This window comes from Equus przewalskii, chromosome 10, assembly GCF_037783145.1.
Source record: "Equus przewalskii isolate Varuska chromosome 10, EquPr2, whole genome shotgun sequence".
Classification (NCBI taxonomy): domain Eukaryota; kingdom Metazoa; phylum Chordata; class Mammalia; order Perissodactyla; family Equidae; genus Equus; species Equus przewalskii.
Genome location: NC_091840.1, coordinates 42,496,502 through 42,516,806, shown reverse-complemented (window position 1 = coordinate 42,516,806; position 20,305 = coordinate 42,496,502). Strand labels below are relative to the sequence as shown.

General features: G+C 52.9%; 3 protein-coding genes and 4 non-coding genes across 19 annotated transcripts; 2 read left to right on the top strand and 5 right to left on the bottom strand.

The window, feature by feature from the left end:
* Window positions 1-294: 294 nt before the first annotated feature.
* Window positions 295-3,879, bottom strand: RPL23A (ribosomal protein L23a). The gene is made up of 5 exons (XM_008527783.2): window positions 3,553-3,879; window positions 2,742-2,925; window positions 1,180-1,356; window positions 588-657; window positions 295-356 (listed from the first exon to the last, which is right to left on the bottom strand). The coding sequence occupies exons 1-5, from the start codon at window positions 3,632-3,634 to the stop codon at window positions 342-344; spliced, it is 528 nt and encodes a 175-aa protein (XP_008526005.1). The 5' UTR covers window positions 3,635-3,879; the 3' UTR covers window positions 295-341.
* LOC139074258 (small nucleolar RNA Z17) lies at window positions 474-545 on the bottom strand. The gene has a single exon (XR_011523794.1). It is a non-coding gene; the product is annotated as a small nucleolar RNA Z17 (small nucleolar RNA).
* Window positions 734-798, bottom strand: LOC139074254 (small nucleolar RNA SNORD42). Its single transcript, XR_011523790.1, has one exon. It is a non-coding gene; the product is annotated as a small nucleolar RNA SNORD42 (small nucleolar RNA).
* Window positions 1,431-1,502, bottom strand: LOC139074257 (small nucleolar RNA Z17). Its single transcript, XR_011523793.1, has one exon. It is a non-coding gene; the product is annotated as a small nucleolar RNA Z17 (small nucleolar RNA).
* Window positions 3,014-3,080, bottom strand: LOC139074253 (small nucleolar RNA SNORD42). Its single transcript, XR_011523789.1, has one exon. It is a non-coding gene; the product is annotated as a small nucleolar RNA SNORD42 (small nucleolar RNA).
* A 1,857-nt stretch (window positions 3,880-5,736) lies between the features above and the next one.
* On the top strand, window positions 5,737-9,047 carry RAB34 (RAB34, member RAS oncogene family). 3 transcript variants are annotated; one of them, XM_008527785.2, is made up of 10 exons: window positions 5,737-5,870; window positions 6,096-6,187; window positions 7,274-7,339; window positions 7,446-7,547; window positions 7,650-7,714; window positions 7,834-7,885; window positions 8,076-8,157; window positions 8,231-8,321; window positions 8,451-8,558; window positions 8,640-9,047. In XM_008527785.2, exons 1-10 carry the CDS (start codon window positions 5,817-5,819, stop codon window positions 8,705-8,707), a joined length of 780 nt encoding a protein of 259 aa, XP_008526007.1. In that variant the 5' UTR covers window positions 5,737-5,816; the 3' UTR covers window positions 8,708-9,047. The 3 variants fall into 3 exon arrangements, with proteins under 3 accessions (XP_008526007.1, XP_008526006.1, XP_070418820.1); XM_008527784.2 differs by having other exon boundaries at window positions 7,271-7,339; XM_070562719.1 differs by lacking the exons at window positions 7,650-7,714; window positions 7,834-7,885 and having other exon boundaries at window positions 7,271-7,339.
* Window positions 9,048-10,943: 1,896 nt separating this feature from the next.
* PROCA1 (protein interacting with cyclin A1) lies at window positions 10,944-19,530 on the top strand. Of its 11 annotated transcripts, XM_008527776.2 has the most exons (6): window positions 10,944-11,095; window positions 11,556-11,709; window positions 16,010-16,093; window positions 18,136-18,271; window positions 18,568-18,723; window positions 18,816-19,530. In XM_008527776.2, exons 2-6 carry the CDS (start codon window positions 11,622-11,624, stop codon window positions 19,486-19,488), a joined length of 1,137 nt encoding a protein of 378 aa, XP_008525998.2. In that variant the 5' UTR covers window positions 10,944-11,095; window positions 11,556-11,621; the 3' UTR covers window positions 19,489-19,530. The 11 variants fall into 11 exon arrangements, with proteins under 11 accessions (XP_008525998.2, XP_070418817.1, XP_070418816.1 ...); XM_070562716.1 differs by lacking the exon at window positions 11,556-11,709 and having other exon boundaries at window positions 10,945-11,095; XM_070562715.1 differs by lacking the exon at window positions 18,568-18,723 and having other exon boundaries at window positions 10,957-11,095.
* The last annotated feature ends 775 nt before the right edge of the window (window positions 19,531-20,305 follow it).

Below are 20,305 nucleotides of genomic sequence, written 5' to 3'. Positions count from 1 at the left end.
GGATAAAGGAAGGGGCTCTTATAAAGCTTCTTGCTTGTTCTCTTACCCCTACGAAGGAGGCAAGTTGTAGTTGTGCTAGGACAACTAACCCTAGCCTGGGTCACAAATATCTCTGCTACCTGAGGTCCCACCACCAGGATTATAACAAGTCTGATGAAGTGTCAGGGCCAAGTGTTCCAACACAGTTCATAGACCAAGAGTCTTACCCAAGTCCTATTACTTAGGTGTGTATATACCTCAGTATGGCCTCCTCCCAGCCCAACCAGAAATCAACATAAAGACAAGAAGCATATATATAGTGAAAAAAAACTTGTATTTAGAATTAGCCAGCTGGACTCAGTTTAGATGATCCCAATCTGAAAAACAAAAGGGAGCTTTGTTACTGGGAGCTGCAATGTGAAGATTAAGCTGGAATGTCATGGTTAAAAAGCAAAATGATGGCTCATGGTGAGTGTAGGGCTATTAAGGATAGGGGTACAGTCAGTCAGTTAGGCCTAATCAGCAAAGGTCAGGCTTTGGTCGCTAACATACACATCATTTGCACCCGAGGGGTAGGTGTTAAGGAGTTTGTAGCAAACGAAGCTTACTTTGTTGGCAACATCCAAAGCATCATAGTCAGGAGCCAGTCGAACATATGCCTTCTTCTCTCCATCAGGCCTAGGGTGGAGAAGGAAGCCCTTAGACCCCGCTGCCCCTCACTGCCAGCATAGGCCCCTGCCTCCCCCAGTCTTTTGCGCATCAGTGGTTCCTTTGCTCATGTCATTCTTTTCCAAATAGTGATTTTTCCATCATTTGCGCATAGGGGACTAGGGAAGTCACTAAGCCACAAAGGAAGCCAATTACCTTTTCTGGGAAACACCACAGGACGTTTCAAGACCTAAATTGAGGTAGTCTGACATAAAATTGTATCTCACTTTAGGGCCTGCCTCTACCAGAGCACCAAAATGAGCAAATGAGCACCAAACGCGCAAATTAAGTCCCAGAGGCAGGACAAGCTCAAAAGCCTACACTCTACACATAGAACTAATTACAGCAGGGGCTACTCATTTCTCAAGGCTAGCACACTGTGAAACCACCTTCTGACCCCAAAAGCAGCATCAAGAAATTTCATGCGATTCAGGTTTCTTGGTTCCTGACTGAAGCACCAGCCTCCTCTCCATCCCACAGGGCCCCACTCACCTGATCAGGGTGTTGACCTTGGCCACATCAATGTCATAGAGCTTCTTTACAGCCTGTTTGATCTGATGCTTGTTGGCCTTGACATCCACAATGAACACAAGCGTGTTGTTGTCTTCTATCTTCTTCATGGCTGATTCGGTGGTCAAGGGGAACTTGATGATGGCATAGTGGTCAAGCCTGGGGGAGAGGCAAAATGGGGTCACCTGCCCAGGGTCCAGCAGAAGCAAAGATGGGCCCTCTTTTGGAGCCCAGGTGCATCAGACAACGAGGTAGCTATCATCTTCGTCAGACTTTGGTCGCTGAACAGTGTCATCATCTGCACCCTGAAACCTAGAGACCTGGAGCCTCGGCCTGGGGACAGAACCCTTGTGCATTCTTTCACTTGAAGGGCTTTCATCCTTTAAGTGATTCAAGAATCATCTTTGAGTTCCAAACCCCTTCATTCTTTATTTGACCTCAACGTTTCTGAAGGACAAATTGATGGAAGAAATTTGAGACGTGAGAGGTTAAACAACTTAACCCAAAAGCACAAAGCTAGACTACGGAATCCTGAAACCCAGATTAGGGTTCCAAAGAATGTTGGTGCTTCACTCTGTGGTTGAATAGACCATTTCTGTCCTCTTTGGTTGCTGAAAACTGGCTTGAGGGCTGGCCATCAATTCTTGAGAGCAACTTTTTATTTGCAGCTCAGGTTAAACTTAAAACCAGTGGCTTGAACACACCTATGACACAACATGCCCCCTGAAATTCAGAGAAGCAAGGCTCTATTCCACCGAACACAACCTTCTTGTTTTGAAGCTAGAGGTCAGGTCTCCACCTCTCATCACATTAAATTCTAGGTCCAAATGGGGGTAAAAAGTCTGTCAAGTGCTGTCCTCCATGGACACAACCCTCTCTCCTGCCTTTTTTTTAGGAAGCACAGTGGGAGGACCAGAAACCCATTGGTGGCAACTACTACCCTGGCTCTACTCTAATCTGTGCTCCCTACGGTCAGTTATCAGTAGCATGACACCCAAATACTCAAGTACCCTAACCTTTTGCCCATTTCCTCCTAACCATTCCATGAATGGAAAAATTTGGAAGAGTGATTGAAAAGAAGTTTCCACACACTGTGGCAGGACTTCACTGTCCACTACAGATAAATTAATCTCCTTATCAATCTACAGTCATCCCACATCCTGACCCTCAAGGACTGTTCCCTATAGCAACAGGTGCAACAAGGAACCAACTAAACCTGAACTCCAACACAAAGAACATTTCTCTAAGCCCTACTTTATACTCCCAAGAAAGTGGACTTTAAAACCCTGACCACATATGAAGCAATAATTAACCTAACAATTAACCTTGACAGTGACTCTGGGTTGTTTTACACAATTCCTGCCAATACTGTAAAAACGTCTCCGCTTGTTAAGTAGGGTATTAATGATCTTCTCTCACTCCCATTAGAGAAGCACACTAGGTTTAACATGTTTTTGAGAAGTCGTGCTCTAGGTTTGGTAAGTTTTCACATTACCAACGGAGAATCCCCAAACATCTTTTCATGGGTACGGGGCAGTACTGACTTGTTTCTCCGCGGGGCGCTCTTCCGAGGATACTTGGGTTGCCTTCGGAGCCGCAGTGTCTTGGGACGTCGGAAGGTGGGTGACGTACGGATCTTCTTTTTTTTGTGGCTCTGGACGCCTTTTAGCACAGCTTTCTTGGCCTTCAAAGCCTTTGCTTTGGCTTCGGCTTTGGGAGGGGCAGGGGCTGAGAGAAGGAAAGAAAATAAGGGTGCGAGATTCAGAAATCGATCACTTCCGGCCTCAAGACCGGTAGTGGGCACCCCAGGCCACACGTGCATCAGCGGTTCCTTTGAAGACATCACAAATTTCAGGTGGTTTAATTTTTTCCATCATGTGCACGATACTGGGAAGAACTTGGAGTAACTCCAGGGATACAAGAAAAACAAAAAGTAACTAACAACGATCGAATGCTTGATACTTGCCAGGATGTGTGCTGATTTAATATATACCATCGCACAGTCACCCTGGAAGGGAACATAGTGCCGTCTAACAAGAAGAAAAAAAAAGAAAGTTAATGGCACTGACTCCTTATAGGTCTGGAGACATGGAGCTCCGGCCTGTAGATGCGTGTAGCTCCCCAGGGCCAATTGTCTGGCTGTCCCCCGCGGGTGGTGCCGGCCGCGCTTGCCTCCCCAACCCCCTTCACTGGAGCCCATGCGGCTGGGCCCACGCGCACCGCAGCGCGGCCGAAACGCAAGGAGCAGCTCCAGAGCAGACACCCCAAGCCTTAGCCTAGCCATCGTCCTCCCAGTTCGCTCGCTCTCCGGGGATCCCAGACCAGCCAGCGGCAGCCCCTAGCCCGAGCACACACCTTCCTTCTTCGCTTTCGGCGCCATCTTCTTGAAAAGGGTTTCCAAGACCCGGTTCCACGGGCTTATAGAGCCAAATCTCATCGAAGACTCGCGATGCTTTTTACTTAAAGATGATTGGATAATTTTGTAGCGCGGCGCCCGCCGGGAATGGTAGTTGGGTTTAATTTCCTCGCGAGAGGAACTACGCAGGCGCCGCCTCCGCTCGTAAGCTGCTAAAGCTTCTTGGGGGTTGTAGTTTTTTGGAGACACGTTTTTATTTGCTGCGGCCCGGCGCCGGATGGGTGAAGCTGGCCACAGCTTCGGTCTGACCCTGAGCGCTTCTCATTTTGAGCAACTTCAAAGAGGATTGCAGTTCCAGGAGATAATAATACTGCAAACTGGAATGAATATGGTTAGAGTGACCCAGGGAAAGTGAAGCAAAATTCTAGAACGTTAGTGCAGAATTTTTCCGGTCCAACTCCCTCAGACGACATCTGTGGAAATTGAGGTCCGGAGAGGGGACGTGACTTATTAATAACAGTGATTTGGTGGCAGAAAAAGTAGAGTCAGGCAGAGGGGAGGAGCAGTGTCAGAGGAGGTAGGAGGCAGCCACATCTGCCCCTGTGACAATTAGATTTCCTGCGTTTCCCCGGTAATACTCTGGAAGAAACTCTACCAATATTCCAAACACACAGCGCGCAGGTTTCTCCAGGATTCGCTAGCTTTTCTTGCGGATAATTTCACTCACAGTCCCCTCCTTTAAGTAGTCTTCGTTACCCTGCCCCAGTCATTTTTGCATCCTCAGATTCAGTTCCCGACACACAGCAAGGTTTAGTCACGCTCAGGTTTGTCAGGTTTGCATCTCTGAGGGTCTGCCTACCCCACCTCCACACGGCCCTTTCTGCCTTTCCCCTCCCCTCTTGGAACGAGATTTCCCCTTTCAAGGTGAGATTTGTTGTGTGCTACCCTCTCTTCTATCCTGCAAAACTGCAAAAAGGAAAAGTTGTCTTTGATGGGGAGAGATTCCAATGGGATCAAAGCGAAGAACGCCATAACAGAGGGGAGTCCCCACGTCGCGGAGCGGTGGCCTCCCCAAAGGGCTAAGTTCTCGATCCACCTAGCCCTTCTTTATTCTCCATCCAGGGAGGCAGCTTGGTCTTCGGCCTCCCCACCCCTCAATCTACACGACAACCTTGGAGGAAAAGACACCAGACTTTGGACGTCTCTCTCCTTGGTGGGCACCCCGTTCCGACCTTGGCACCCCCTCTGTGCTCCCCTCTCATCCTCCCGGGGCAGAAGGGCGAGCAGGGGCAGACTCTATGAGTCACGTCCTGGGCCTGAAGTTGAGGAGGGAAGCACCGCCTCTCCTAGGGCCCCTTCTCTCCCCCTTTTCCCTCCCGCTGGTTCCTGGCGCAGCCAGATCCTGCGCAGCAGTCACCGATACCCCATCACCGGTTCGCCTGGGTAAGGGTCCCCAAGGAGGCGCAGCTCCGCACAGAGGTGCAGGGGAGAGCGACCTGGGGGATCCCGATCTGGGCTGGTTCCAGCCTGGGTGGGGGTAGTCCTGGTGCCCGCTGAGGCGTCTGGAGGGGGAGCCTGAGCAGCGCAGGGGGAGGAGAAGAAGGGGAGGCCCGGGCGGGCTGCGAGGCCGGGAGTTGCCGGGAGAGGGGCGAGGGGCGGCCCTTCTCCAGGAATTTCCGGGGATCATGTTACAGCGCTGGCGGAGGAAGAGCCCAGTGGGACGCGAGGCCCTGCAACGGACTGGGCCCCTCGCCCCCTCCTTCAGCCGCCCGCGGGCTTCGCAGCGCCGTCCCTGCCCACACTGACCCCGTGTGGCGGGGCCGCTCCGCGCCCCTGGGCCGCTCTGTTATGGTAGGGCCACCTCAACCCCGAGTTGTCGTCGGGTCTCCGCGGCCTCGAGTTATTGTAGGGACGATCCGGCCCCGAGTTATTGTAGGGTCTACGCGGGCCCGGGCCCCCCAAGACGGGACTCCCCGCCCCCATTTGGCGGCAGAGGGGTCTCCTCGCCCCCGAGTCGTCCTCGGGACGCCCCGGGCCCGGGTAATTGTGGGCTCGCCCCGGCCCCGGGTGATTGTCTCATCCCCGTGGCCCGCGGTGGTCGTAGCGTCCCCAAGGCCACGGGCTCCCGTAGACTCCCCGTGGCCCCGAGTTATAGTCGGGACACCTCGGTCGCGGGTGATTGTCGGGTCTCCACGGGCCCGGGTCGCTGGGGCGGATCAGGCCTCCGCGCCTTCTCAGAGCGCCCCGCAAGGACGTAGGCAAGATGAACATTCTGGCGCCGGTGCGGAGGGACCGCGTCCTGGCGGAGCTGCCCCAGGTAGGCGTCAGGGCCACGTCGGGCTTCTGGCTGCTGTAGGGTGTGGGCGGGGAGGAGGTGGCATCGGACCAGTTCCAGGCTTGGGCCCAGCCCTTCCGCCCTGCTAGGCCTGCTGCTTCTGGGTGGTCCGCTCCCCACCCCCCAACCTCACTCCCTCCCTGGGCTACTTGGCTTCGGGACAAGGGCCCGGAGTGGGTGAGTCCCATTCTCTTCCATCCCTTCCAGTGCCTGAGGAAGGAGGCCGCTTTGCACGTGCACAAAGGCTTCCACCCCCGCGTCACCTGCGCCTGCCAGGAGCACCGGACAGGCACCGTGGGGTGAGTTAGAGACCCCATAACAAAGAAGGGAAACCCTGTAGTGGAAGCCAGGGTACACAAGCAACCCCTTGGGGCTTTGTTCAGCCTCTGCCAACTATATGGTTATTCCTCCTTTTTTTTTTTTTTTTTTAAAGATTTTATTTTTCCTTTTTCTCCCCAAAGCCACCCGGTACATAGTTGTGTATTCTTCGTTGTGGGCTCTTCTAGTTGTGGCATGTGGGACGCTGCCTCAGCGTGGTCTCATGAGCAGTGCCATGTCCGCGCCCAGGATTCGAACTACGAAACACTGGGCCGCCTGCAGCAGAGCGCGCGAACTTAACCACTCGGCCACGGGGCCAGCCCCGATTATTCCTCCTTTTTTGCCCCCGTGTTCTCCCCTTTCTTCCCAGCAAGGTTGTGGTGAGCCCTATGAGATGGGTTGGGGTGGAAAGGTGGCAGTTCAATTCCTGACACAGAGAAGGTGTCCAGCATGAAGAGGTGGTCAGCAGCTCAGCTTCCAACATATCATCCATTTGAGCCCCAGGGTGGGGGGTTGTGCCTACAGGGATGAATCCCATTGTGGGTAAAAAAGGGTAGTATTAATAACAGTTGGCACCATTAATTGAGCATTTACTGTGTGCCAGGCGGTGTGTTGGGTACTATTATTGTCTTTTATTAAATAGAAAACACCATCACTTTTAAGATGTATCCTGATTTCAGAGATGTTAAAATGTATGTGTGTAGGGCGGATATGTCTCAGAATATAGGACATTTATCTCATTTTAACCTTCACAATAACCCGATAAAATATATACTAAATCTCCACTTAACAAATGTTGAAACCGAGGCTCAGAGAGGCTAACTTGTCCTAAGTCACACAGCTAGTAGGTGTAAGAGCTGGGATTCAAATTCATGTCTCTCTGATACTGAAGCACAAAACACTCCTCCCCAGCACATCTCTCCCAGGCAAGCTGCCTGGGAGGCCTGGTGTCTGTGGTAGCCTCAGCCTGGGTGCAGCTACCTTCGTGGACCTACTAGGGAGCACTGGGACTCCCTAGGGTGAAAGAACTAGCGTCCCCTCCTCCTGCCCACTCTTGTGTCCAGCAGATTTAAGATCTCCAAGGTCATTGTGGTGGGGGACCTGTCGGTGGGGAAGACTTGTCTCATTAATAGGTAAGAGGGGGCTGGCCGGAGCTGAGCTGGGTTGGGCTGGGCAGGGTAGGGCCACGCCTAGCCAGGTGGGCTGGGCTCAGGGCCAGAGCATCTTTTGTCCCCTCAGATTCTGCAAAGACACCTTTGATAAGAATTACAAGGCCACCATCGGAGTGGACTTTGAGATGGAACGATTTGAGGTGTTGGGCGTCCCCTTCAGTCTGCAGCTGTGAGTTCTCCCTCCACCCCTTCCAGCCATTCCTTCCCCTAGCACCTATACCCCATGTCACCCCCACCCCCACACCTGTATTTCACCCCTCCTTCCTCCCAGCTGGGATACTGCTGGACAGGAGAGGTTCAAATGCATTGCATCAACCTACTACCGAGGAGCCCAAGGTAAGGGGCTGGGTGAAGTGGGGGTACACCTGGCCTCTAATCTAGGGCCTGGGAGATTGTGGCAATGAGCCAGTTGTATCTTCCCCGTCAACCTGGGGCTGTTTCTGCCACTCTTCCAGCCATCATCATTGTCTTCAACCTGAATGATGTGGCTTCCCTGGAACATACCAAGTATGTGGGGATGCTGAACTACAGTGGGGGCTCAGGGGAGAGGGGGTTCAGAAAAGAATGGGGGTCAGGGGCATGGTAGGGAAGGAAAAGAATGCATCTAGGACCAAAGAGAAGGTAATTAGGCATATGACTGTTGGCGAGAGGAGCCTGTCCAGCTCACTCATCTCTCACTGTCCACCATCTGTGGCAGGCAGTGGCTAGCTGATGCACTCAAGGAGAACGACCCTTCTAGCGTGCTTCTCTTCCTCGTGGGTTCCAAGAAAGACTTGAGTGTGAGTGTGCCAGTGGGGGGACTTTCCAACTTGATGAGGGGAACCCCTCGATCTGACTCTGGCTTTCCGTCAGACTCCTGCTCAGTATGTGCTAATGGAGAAAGATGCGCTCAAGATGGCCCAAGAGATGAAGGCCGAGTACTGGGCAGTCTCATCTCTCACTGGTGAGTCGGAGCCTTCGGGCCTTCTGCTGTGGCATTTCTGCCTCCCTTGCCTCGCTTTCCTACGCCTCCCCCTGTGCCCAATGAACTCAGGCCTGGCACTGCCCCTGAGCACCCATCTCCCTGTGTCAGGTGAAAATGTCCGGGAATTCTTCTTCCGTGTGGCAGCACTGACCTTTGAGGCCAACGTGCTGGCTGAGCTGGAGAAATCGGGAGCCCGGCGCATTGGGGATGTTGTTCGTGAGTGCCCACCTGGATGAGGGTGGCAGAGGGCACAGGGACCCTCCAATCCCTGCTCTAATATTCCCCACCCTTCTTCAGGCATCAGCAGTGAAGACAGCAACCTCTACCTAACTGCCAGCAAGAAGAAGCTCACGTGTTGCCGATGAGGGGTGAGGGAACTGTCCAGAGGCTGCCCAGCCCTGGGGCACTCTGGCACCCTGACTCCCCCAGAGCTCGGCCCCTGGACATTTGCACTGACTGTTTCTCCAGACCAAAGACCTGCCCCTTGGTGGCAGTACCCCCTAGAGGGGTAGCAGGGACCAGCTAGTCACTTCCTGCCCCTAGGCACTATGCCAAAGACTGGATGCCCCCCTCTGCCAGGAGCACAACCATAGTGAAGTGGTCCTTGCTGCTTTTGTTCAGCCTGCTGGGCCCTTTGGGTATGCGGATGCTTAATGATCCCAGGCTCACACTGTGCCTTATGCATTAAAGTCTCCGTTATTAGCAGTTTGGGGGCTGGAGGCCTTTGTTGGGGATGAGAGATGTGAAATGGGCAGGGCTGTATGGCAATCTTGGGACTGGAGGCTTCTGCTGGGATTCTGGCCATCCCTGGCTCCTGGGCAGGCCCCAGGCAGTCTGGGAGCTCAGGGACCAGGTTAAGGGGGCTACACTGCACTCTCACTGAGTGACATCTGAATGTTTGGCTTTGCATTGGTCTCTTCCTCCCAAATGTGTCCTCCTTTGGTGCTTATACCCAAATTTCCACCATTGGATAATATTTTTCTTTTTTTCACACTCTTTCTGCTTTTCCTTTAAAAAATACTTATTTGAGAGGAACACAGTGAGAAACGATTAAGTTTTGGATGCTTTTTGGGTTGACCAGAAGGCCCCGGGGGGAGGGGGGGAGGTATCAGAAGAAGTGCTATCTAATGTCTATATTAGTGATACAAACATAAAACTATGAGTAGTATTTTTTTTGTATTTAGTGATATACACATAAAACTATGAGTAGTATTTTTTTACATTTTAAAACATGATTAGGGGCCAGCCCCATGGCCTAATGGTTCAGTTCGGTGTGCTGGGCCCATGGCCGAGTGGTTAAGTTCACACACTCCACTTCAGCAACTGGGGGTTTTGCTGGTTCGCATCCTGGGCACAGACATGGCACTGCTCATCAAGCCATGCTAAGGCGGCACCCGACATAGCACACCTGGAAGCACCTACAACTAGAATATACAACTATGGTGCCAGCCTGGTGGTATAGTGGTTAAGTGTGTACGTTCTGCTTTGGCAGCCCGGGGTTTGCTGGTTCAGATCCCGGGTGCAGACATGGCACTGCTTGACAAGCCATGCTGTGGTAGGCGTCCCACATATAAAGTAGAGGAAGATGGGCCCAGATGTTAGCTCAGGGCCAGCCTTCCTCAGCAAAAAGAGGAGGATTGGTGGCAGATGTTAGCTCAAGGCTAATCTTCCTCAAAAAAAAAAAAAAAAAAGAATATGCAACTATGCACTAGGGGGATTTGGGGACAAAGAAAAAAAGAGAAGATTGGCAACAGATGTTAGCTCTGGTGCCAATCTTAAAAAAAAGTTCAGTGCACTCTGCTTTGGTGGCCTGGGTTCAGTTCCTAGGCACAGACCTACACCATTCATTGGCAGACATGCTGTGGTGGGGACCCATATACAAAAAAGAGGAAGATTGGCACAGATGTTGGCTCAGGGCAAGTCTTCCTCAGAAAAAAAAAGGTGCCAAGAGCAATTGAGGGGTGTGATGTGTGGAATGTCGGTGATCTGGCTCTGATGCTTTTCTACTCTCCTGGAATTGTTTTTTCCATTCCCTTCCAGGACTGCACTCCTCACCCCTTGCTTTGCACGGAGGCTGTAACTCAATGTGTGTGTGTGTGTGTGTGTGTGTGTGTGTGTGAAGCCTGCACCACAGTACTGCTGAGGAGTGTTTGTGCTGCCTGGAGTGTGGGGAGGAGGGGTGTGGTTCTGTGTCCTGACTGCTGTTTGTGAGAGGTGTCTGCATGTTGCATTTGTTTGTGTGTGGTGAGATTTTTTATGTGCCCTACGTGTGCGATACATGCATGTGCAGAGTGTATATTATACTTAAGGGTGTGAGGAGTGTGCAGTGTGAGGGTTGTGTGTAGTCGGTTACTATAAATGCAGCTGGTCCTGCTTACTGCACGGGGCAAGCCTATGGAGATACACGAAGTTGCATCAATGAGATAAGATAAAGCACTAACACACATAGGAAGCGCTCAAAACCCTTAACTATTAAAATAACTGTTTTAGAAAGGAGTGACCAAGACCCTGGCTCTATGTTGACATCTTTCTTGGGCGCCAAGAAGTGCAGGACTTGGCTGGAGCCCGCTGGGGCTAGGAAGGAACGTTGGGAAGGGTCGTCACAGGGGAGCTGGGGGCCGACATCATGTCCTCATTCGGGAGTTTGGCCATGGGCTGCTGTGGAGCGACCTGCGGGCAGGGAGCAAGCGAGCGGGCCCGGCCTCCCGCCAGGGCAGGAGGGACCTCGGAACAGCCGGGATGACAGGGTGGAGGTTGGAGGAAGTCGCTTCCCAGGCGGGCGGGCGAGGGCTCAAGGGTAGACTGTTGGCGGGTCTCAGGGTCGGAAGGATTGGGAGGGGCCGGGGGCGGGCCGAAGGATGCGGTCGAGAGAATGGCTGGGGCGGGGCTAAGAACGGGGCCAGGGGCGGGGCTAAAGCCTGAGGGTAGGGCTAAGAGCAGCGAGAAGGTCTGGAAAGGAACTAGGGATGGGACTGAGGGCTGGGCCCGAGATAAAGGGGAGGTACTAAGGCTGAAGGTGGGACAAAGAGGGGCCTGGAAGGAGCTGGGAGGCCCCAGATGAAGAGGGCGACTGAGCTTAGACGTGGGCTGAGAGGACAACGCAAACTAGAACGGGGGAGGGGTGGGGGTGGAGGGATAGGGCAAGCATGAGGCAGAGTTAGGGGCTGGGCTGGGGCCAAGCTGAGACTGGGGTTTATGGTTGGCTCGGCCAAGCTGAGGTTCAGGGTTGGACTACGACAAGGAAGAGTCTTGTAGAGAAGAAGAACTGGGCTGAGAGCGATGTGGGTCAGGACGACACTGACGACTGAAAGATGGACTAGTGAAAAGACTGAGGACGATGCCAACATCTGGGATGAGAGCAGCTGGGGTAAGGAGGGGACGGGGCAGAAGATTAGGGGAGGGCTTCGAGCTGGGGGCGTGGCACGTGAACTGCCCTGAGTACTCCGGGAGAGTGTAGGACTGAACGGAACCTGACAAAGGAGGCGGGGCCAAGGGCTGGGCTGGGGCGGAGTTAGGGCTTGGAGGCGGGCTCACTTCGAGCCTTGAACCAATGATGGAGGACTAGAGTCCTGAGGCCCTGGGGAATCGCTTGTGGATTGGCTGGGGCGGTCCGGCTGGAGCCAGAGCTGCAAATCCTAGTTGTAGGGATGGAAGGCAGCGTTGTGGTGCAGCAGGGCGCCCAGGCCACCGCCCAATAAGTGCAGGACCTGGCTGAAGCCCATGGTCCAGCGCCCACCCACTCCCCTGGGCTGGGGCGGGCGGTTCCATTGACTCCGGGGGCAGGAAGGAGTCTGGAGGTTCCACGCGTGACATCACAATTGCCTTCAGATGTGGGCGGGGCCAGGGCGGCATTTCCAAGGAGACGCTTGCACACTGCCCCTGCCTTGCTCCCTCCTTTTCCCTCCTTCCCTTCCTTGGTTATTCCCTCCCTCCCTCCCTCCCCTATTCAGCTCTTCTGGTGCCCAACCTGGAACCCTACCCCCTGTGCCGCAAGGGAGGGGGGCTCTCCTCAGCCCGCAGGACTGGGAGGATTCTGTACAAATGAGCATCACCTGTGAGTTTTGAGTTAGGCCCCTGTGCCCCATTAACGCTCTACCGAGAAAGAGAAAACAAGCCTCCCTCTTCCTTTCAAGAGACCACCCTCATTTATTATGAAGTCTCCCCTGTGTCCACTTCAACCACTTCTGCTGCAAGAGCTCTCGTTCTGTCTGTGAAGCCAGAGAACAGACTGCCTTCCTCAGATCTGAGGAGAGTTACTAAGTCCCTCCCCTCAGCAAACAGAATTATGCTTGTTAGGGCTTCTTGGGGATTTGGGGGATGTTAATCAGCAGACCCTGAATATAAGCCTCTTTCATGGTGACTCGGGAGAGAGCAAGGACAGTGGAGTCAGATAAAGCAGAGGTTGAACCCAGACCCCGGCTCAGGGCCCTCTGGCCTGACCTTAGGGTCCACATCATAAGGGACAAGCGAGGCTGTGGAGTTAGGACTGACAAAAACCAGAGGATGAGGGATTGACTGTTATCGAGATGAAAATCAGGTGTATTAGAAAGTGACAGCTTGCAGGATGGGTTTGGGAGAGGAACCCCAAGTAGACAGGGCTAAAAGAGAACAGGCTATGGAGCCAGGAAGACTGGGTTTGAATCCTACCTCTGTCATCTATTAACTTGTGTCTTTGGACAAGTTACTTATCCTGAGTCTCTGTGTTCCCATCCACAGAATGCGTTGTGTAATTTAGAATCAAAGGCCTATTTGAGGCACTGGCCCCACAGCCTAATTGTTAAGTGCAGTGCACTCTGTTTCAGCAGCCAGGGTTCGCTTCACAGGCGTAGACCTACACTACTCGTCGGTGGCCATGCTGTGGCAGCAACCCATATACAAAATAGAGGAAGACTGGCATAGATGTTAGCTCAGGACAAATCTTCCTCAAGCAAAAACAGGAAGATGGGCAACAGATGTTAGCTCAGGGCACCTTTTCCTCAGCAAAAAAAAAAAAAAAAAAAAAAAAATCAAAGGCATATTTTAAAAGCCCAGGACAGAGTCTGACATTGGGAAGATGGTCATCTTGGGTAAGTTTTCTTCCCCTAGAAAAGTCCCCAAGTCTGAACCCTGGGCAGAATCTCCAATGCCATAGCTACTTTGTGGCTCCAATATGGGGTTTATTCTATTCTACTCATGTATTCATTTGATCAACTAACATTTACTGAGCACCTTCCATGTCCCAGGACCTGTAGACACAGAGGCAGATGAAATATGGGCCTTGTTCTTAAGTTGCTATAGAGTACTTATATGCAGTACCACGGCAGGGTAAAGGGGCACAAGACATATGACCAGTTCTACTTGGACAGCATTGTTCTTTCCAAGATGAGCAGGTGCTTCTTGGAAGTGGAGGCAGGAGAGAAGGAATGGAGAAGGGAGAGGTGGGAGGATGGATGGATGCGGGGGAGGAACTGATAACTGAGGAAGGAACCAAGACCTGGGTCCTAGAGGGCCAGTTATGTCATGATAAGGAGTGCACCTCATCCTGAAGGTAGTGGAATGACATTAAGGAGGAGCAACATGGTGGACTGCTTGGTACTCTTAAAACTCAGTTTGGCTTCATTGTGAGAACTGGATGAGGGTAGTGAGACAGGAGGCAGGGAGGCCGGGCAGGAGGCTACTGCAGCTGTCTTGGTGTGAGATAATGAAGGTCTGAACCAAGACAGGGGCAGATGTGGGGGCAGGCAGGCATGACAAGACTTGGTCATCTGGGGCCGGCCCGGTGGCGCAGTGGTTAAGTTCACACGTTCCACTTCTCGGCGGCCTGGGGTTCACTGGTTCGGATCCCGGGTGCGGACACGGCACCGCTTGGCACGCCATGCTGTGGTAGGCATCCCACATATAAAGTAGAGGAAGATGGGCACAGATGTTAGCTCAGGGCCAGGCTTCCTCAGCAAAAAGAGGAGGACTGGCAGTAGTTAGCTGAGGGCTAATCTTCCTCAAAAAAAAAAAAAAAAAAAAAAGACTTGGACATCAAGTTGGTGTAGAAGTGAGGGAAAGAATCATCCCTAGATTCTAGCTGAGCTGTCTGTTGCTCTCTGAAATTGAAGATCCAAGAGGAGATGGTTTATGGAGGGTAGGGAGAAGATGGTAGTTCATGTGGGACATGCTGGTGTAAGATGTTCTGGGAATGTCCAAAACAATATTGGCTATGTGCTTGGGAAGGCAGTCTGGATTGGAGACCCAGATTTACATCATTTTATTGGTGGGTATTGAAACCATGGAAGTGGATGACATTATCCAAGACAAGCCTGTAAAGTCTTCTGAGAAGGAAGGAGACAGCAAAGGAGTTAGGAAAGAACTAAAAAGCTAGTCAGGGAAGGAAGAGAGAGAGGAGATGAGAGAGACCTGTCATGGGAGTCAAAGGAACAGTTTTCAGAAGAAGAGACTGATTAGTCAATGGAAGAGATGAAGAAAAAACGGCCACTGGGTTTTGCTATCAGGAAATCAACAGTGGCCTTTGCCTGGCCTCTTCCGATAGAGGGGTCCAGATGACTGCCATGTTGTAGGGGGCTGAGTAGAAGAGAGAGGTGGAGGCTCAGCTCTCTGAAGGTAGGGACTGGGCCTCCTTCACTGGTGCCTAGTGAAGCTATCCAATGTGTCTGTTAAATGAATGAGTGAATAAACTGGGATTGAAAACGAAGACGGGTGGGTTATGTAGTGGTAGAGGGAGAAACAGAGTTCACAGAGTCTTTTGTTTAAAGGTGTTTATAGCCTGTAGGAAAAAACAAACAAAACAAAAACATTAAAGAGGGAGAAGGAGAAAATTCTGGCTGGGATCTAGAGTTCAAATGCTTTGGGCAGGACGAAGGAGCAATACTTCCCCAGGCTGGAGGAGAGCTCATGTGGGAGCAGCCACAGACAAGGCTGGTGAAATGATCTGCTGAGAGAGCAGCAGCAGGGTAGGAGCTTCCAAGGAAGTGCTTGAAGTATCATTCATTCATTCAATAAATTTTGAGTACTTACTGTGCTGTGAAAAACAGAAGAGGCTGACCAGGGACCTGTAGAGGGATGCCCAAGTGCCACTGAAGGCCCGGCTGAAGTCCCCAAGCAATCAGCTTCCCTTCCCTAAGTAGGACTCAGCTCCAATGCCCCAAAAACCGAAGCTAATTGTTGGGAAGAAAATGAAAGTGCCAGACTCCACCCTGTGGTTGCTGGTGGAGCTGCTGTCCCAGCTGGAGTTCTGCTTGGGAACACCCTCTAACTAGGCTCCACATACCCTGGGACAATTCCTGGAACTGTCCCTCCTTTCCTGAACTCTGGCTTACTCCTATCCATTACTTTAGCTTCAGCTTCTAGCATTCTTCTTCCAAGAAGTCTTTTCTAATTCTCCCCACCCCCAAGGTTTCCGTAGGTATCCCTGTTCTGTGCTCTCACAGGCCTTTCTCACCATTTCCCTCCCTATCATCGTCTGCATCACACCACTGTCCTGAACAGTGCCACATACCTTCCCTGCAGCCCTCTCCCCGCCCCCCCACAACACCTTGAGAGCAGGGACTGTTGTGTTGTTTTTTCAATTTCTGCATCTCTGGGGTGCAGCTGGGGCCCCACACCTGGAGCGTCTCAGGAAATGTTTGATGAATGAATGGCATGGGGAGAGGGGCTGCTGCTGCTACTCTGTACTCTCTCAGATATAAACAGGTTGCCCAGTTGGGAGAGAGGACATCTGCTGGCTGGTGTGGCGTCTAGCACTGATGCATCTACCTTCTCTGAAGGTGGGTCGAGTGGATCTCTGCCCCGGGGTCCCCACCACGTCTCACCTGGCAAAGCTGACACCTGGTGGGAAGCAGGAGGGAGGGAAGTGCTTGGTCCTGAAGGGGTTACCCAGCCACCCCACCTCCACCCTATCCCCTACTCATGTGAGACAGAGGGCCCCTTCCTGGAGGCCACAATCACTCCTCTCCATTGTAGAGCACTTTATAGTCCACAATATGAACTGAGTCTTCCCAAGAACCATGCAGAATAGCTATTACCGCCATCCTCATTTTATGCACAAGGAAATGAAGGTTCAGAGAAGTAAAATAACTTGCCCTAGGTCACCCAGTTAGTAAGTGACAGAACCAAGACTTGGACTCAGGCCTGTCTGACCACAAGTTCAGGGCACTTGCCACTGTGCTGCCCTTTGTCCCAGTTCAGCAGTGCTGAAGAAACCCAAGGTGGTGGTAGTGTTCCAAGATCCTACCTCACATGCCTTATTTCTTTCAGGATGGAGAAAGGGCATGGGGTCAGGGGTGTATGGGAGACCTGGGACCCTCACAGCTTGGTGTGGAGAAAGGAAAGGAAGAGGAATGTGGGGGAGGCTCAGACCAAGCTGCTATCTCCTCACCTCTCAAGTACTTTAAGGACACTTGGACTAACACACCTCCAGCCTGGTTTAACTCCTGGCTGGTGGCCAGTATGAGGTCTTGCCCAGGTTTCACCTGCCTCGTGGGGGGTGGATAAAGGCGAAATCCTCCTGGGCTGCTTGGAGGGAGTTAGCCAGCCACAGCACCCCATGCCATGCTGCCATGGAACTCATCAGCGCCCACCCACTCCTTCTTCTGGGGTGAGCGGAGCTGGAGTCCAGGGGGGAACTGTATGAAGGTGCCCTGTCCTCTCTGTCCTTGTGTATGAGACCTTGGGCATGTGGAGTCACCTCATGGGCTTACTTTTTAGACGGGGGCCTGAGGGAGAGCCACTGGTAGACTGGAGCCATAGGCAGGGTCAGAGGTGAGGCAGTGGGGGGTGGAGGCTGGCAGACTCCAGTGTGTGTCCAGGGCTTGCATTTGGCTGAGCAAAAGAGGTGGGAGCCTTTCTCCAGGGCTTTCCCCTAACCCCAAATTCTCACCCCAGCAGCTTCTCCCCTGTGCCTTGGGAAAGGGGACATGGTATCTATGCTGCCTACATGAGGTGGAAGGGTGCAGGCTGGGGATAGGTTGTTCAGAAGTCTGTGGCTCTAAGGACTGAAGAGAGAGAATGGACAGAGAATGGGAACTTGATGAATCAAGAGTAGGGAAAGAAATCAAGAATGAGCATGGGAAAGGGGAGAGAAGTGAGAAAGGCATCAGGAGGGAAAAGGAGCTTGGAGAAGAAAGGAGGGAAAAGGGAAGGACCAGAGTCAGGAGAAGGTAGCAGGGAGCATGACATACCATGAGTTAGATCTCAGCTCCTCTCCAGGCCTGAGTTGCTATGCTGTGGTAGGCCTTGTGTCTGGAGTGGCTTCAGAGGCTGTGAGGTGTTGGATGTAGGCCTCCTGGGCCCGTGCAGGGCAGGCATAGGAACTGAGGATGCTGCTGCTGCTGGGGCCTCTGAAGTCATGCTTCTGTCTGCCATGTGGCTCCACAGTTGGCCATGTCAAGACAGCCTTCTCCTACTCAGATACCCTGTGGGGTAGGGTAGCTGACAACTCTGAGTGGCCGGGTGAGGGGCAGGCGGGAGTCACTGGAGGGACCCAGGAGGGTAGGCTCCCACAAAAGGCAGGGGAGGGGAAGAGGCAAATGTGATAGGACAGCAAGGGGGACTTGGTGAGGACCTTGGTGAGACATTTTCCTGGAGTCTGCAGAAGGAAGGCAGATTCATGCTGCAGATTGGGGAAGGGGGAGTGCGGGGGCCTGCAGTTACTGCTAGGCTGTTACTACTACTGAAGTCAAAACAGCTGCAGGAGAGGGAGGGTGGTGGCAGCAGGGGAAGCGGTTGAAGCCTTGAGACTGAGCTGTGAGGGGAGACCCAGAGGTGTGCTGTCGCCACCTCTGTGTGACTGAGACTCCTACCCCCTCAGGTGAATTCAAGGACCCTGACAGGTGCTGCTGGAAACACAAGCCATGCACTGGGCACATCATGTACCCCTTCGCCTCTGCCTATGGCCACCACGATCTGCACCTGCACTCTGTCAGCCACTGTGACTGTGACTCTAGGTAAGGGCCCTCGTCCTCGAGTGACCCCAGCTCAGGAGAGACTCCTGGGAAGAACCAAATCCAAACTTTCACTGTGGTTTCCTCCCTCAAACTTTGGTGCCCCTTCAGCTTTGACTTGGCGCTGCCAGCCCAGCCCCAACTTTGTAAACCTGCCTCTGCTCCAAGAGTAATGGGGAGAAAGTCTTCTGGCAGGCTGGGCTGAGCCCAGCACAAGCCTGTTGTCCCTTAGCCTTCTCACTCTCGGCCCCTTGGGAGTGATGGAGGCATGGAAGCCAGGCGAGTCCCCTGTGTGGCAGGCTGAAGGACTGCTCAAAGACAAATACCAGCAGCTCCCGAGATGGGGGCCCAACCTGCTCCCGAGATGTGGGTTCAACTTGTTTCAAGATCATCCAGTCCCCTTGCCTTGAGTTCATCCCAGAGGAATTGTGTGTGGAGCGGTTCTGGTACGGCTGGTGAGTGACGGTGGGGGAGCAGGGGGCCCTCTCTGGGGCACTGGTTCCCACTCTCTACCAACTTTCTCTTTCCCTGTCTCCTTTTGTCCCAGGTGCAAAAGCTACAGGCCTGTCTCTGTGGCAGTGATCCACCATCCCATCCACCACGAGTGTGGGGCAGATGACCTAGATGAAGAAGAGGAAGAGGAGGAGGAGGAGGAGGAAGAAAAAAGCAAGCCTCCCATCCCGACCCAGGTGGGGCCCACCACCACACCCACTGATGCGGGCATGGGCATGGTCACGGGTACTCCTGACTCGGCAGCTCCCATTACCATCTGGCGCTCTGAGAGCCCCACAGGGAAGTCCCAGGGCAGCAAGGTGATCAAGAAGATCAAGAAGAAAAAGGAAAAAGAGAAAGACAAGGAGGAGGAGTCAGATGAGAAGACAAAGCTGAAGAAAAAAGTCAAGAAGGGCAAGCTGCCTAAGAAGAAAAGCCTGGTTAAATCAGAATCTCCACCTCCAGACTTGAGCCGATCACTAAGCCCAAGAGAGTTGGTCAGGATGTCAGAGTCCAGCCCAGACACTCGGGAAGACCTGGAGAGTGAGGACAGTTACAATGACCCCGGGCGGGAGGCACCCTCTAGTGAGGATATTGTGGAGTCTTCATTGCCCAAGAAGAGAGAGAAGAACACGGTCCAGGCCAAGCAGCCCAGGGTAAAGGCCTCACCGATCAAGAAGGTCAACAAGAGGAAATCTCCCCCAGCATCAAACCCCAATCTCAGTTGAGGCCAGGGCGACCAGGGTGAAGAATAAATGCGATCAAGCCTGTCGCTGACCCTTGCTGCTCTTCTCTCTCCCTCCAATCTGGCTACTTCTGGGGGTAAGGGGTGGCCTCTGGGCATAGCTAAAGCCAAGGGGCTAGGGGGCTGCAGGGGTTTCTGAAGGGCAACTCATCTTTCCAGAGGAGGTCCATGGGAAGGTAGGTGGGAGGGAAAGGAGATACAGCCAGTTTCTCTGTAATATCCTAGGCCCAGGGCAGGAGAAGAGCACATCTGGGTGGGGTGGGCAGGGGGCTTCCTGACTACTGGGAGATTGGTCTGTGTGAAATCCACTTGGGGACAGGCAGTACCGTCTACAGTGATGCACCTAATAAATTGAACCTTTTAACTCACTGTGTGCCACAGTGCCTGGCCTTTCCCTCCTCTAAGTGGCCCTGGGGAAGGTGCTGGTGGCACCAAAGGAAATGTGATCTTCCCAGTGGGGGTGGCCCTGCTCCTGCTGGGCCCTTCCACACCTTTTGTGCTGAAGGGAATGGAACTAATTTCCTGGCAGAAGGCCAGCCCCTTCCCCCTGACTCTTGCCAACAGAAGAGCTAGAGACCTTAAATGAAGGAAAGCGAGGTGGGTGTTCACCAAAGTTGGGCAGCAGTGGCCTTTTCTGACTTTTCTGCTGAGGCCCAAGCAGAGGAAAGGGAGGGGAAAGCTTCACTTCACTAGCACCGACTTACAAAACTGTGAGGTGAAGCCCTTGTGAAGAAATACACGGAGGGCCCGGCCCCGAGACCTAGTGGTTAAATTCAGTGGACAGTGTGCTCTGCTTTGGT

Bases quoted from the DNA above. Each gene is read 5' to 3' on its own strand.
- RPL23A (XM_008527783.2), bottom strand. From the start codon at position 3,634: ATGAGATTTGGCTCTATAAGCCCGTGGAACCGGGTCTTGGAAACCCTT. The intron at 1,357-2,741 runs GTCAGTACTGCC...CCTCTCCCCCAG, and splicing joins AGCGCCCCGCGGAGAAACAA to GCTTGACCACTATGCCATCA. The intron at 658-1,179 runs GTGAGTGGGGCC...TCTCCACCCTAG, and splicing joins AAGGTCAACACCCTGATCAG to GCCTGATGGAGAGAAGAAGG.
- RAB34 (XM_008527784.2), top strand. From the start codon at position 5,817: ATGAACATTCTGGCGCCGGTGCGGAGGGACCGCGTCCTGGCGGAGCTG. The intron at 5,871-6,095 runs GTAGGCGTCAGG...CATCCCTTCCAG, and splicing joins TCCTGGCGGAGCTGCCCCAG to TGCCTGAGGAAGGAGGCCGC. The intron at 8,559-8,639 runs GTGAGTGCCCAC...ACCCTTCTTCAG, and splicing joins GCGCATTGGGGATGTTGTTC to GCATCAGCAGTGAAGACAGC.
- PROCA1 (XM_008527776.2), top strand. From the start codon at position 11,622: ATGTGGGTCAGGACGACACTGACGACTGAAAGATGGACTAGTGAAAAG. The intron at 11,710-16,009 runs GTAAGGAGGGGA...GTACTCTCTCAG, and splicing joins CTGGGATGAGAGCAGCTGGG to ATATAAACAGGTTGCCCAGT. The intron at 18,724-18,815 runs GTGAGTGACGGT...CTTTTGTCCCAG, and splicing joins GAGCGGTTCTGGTACGGCTG to GTGCAAAAGCTACAGGCCTG.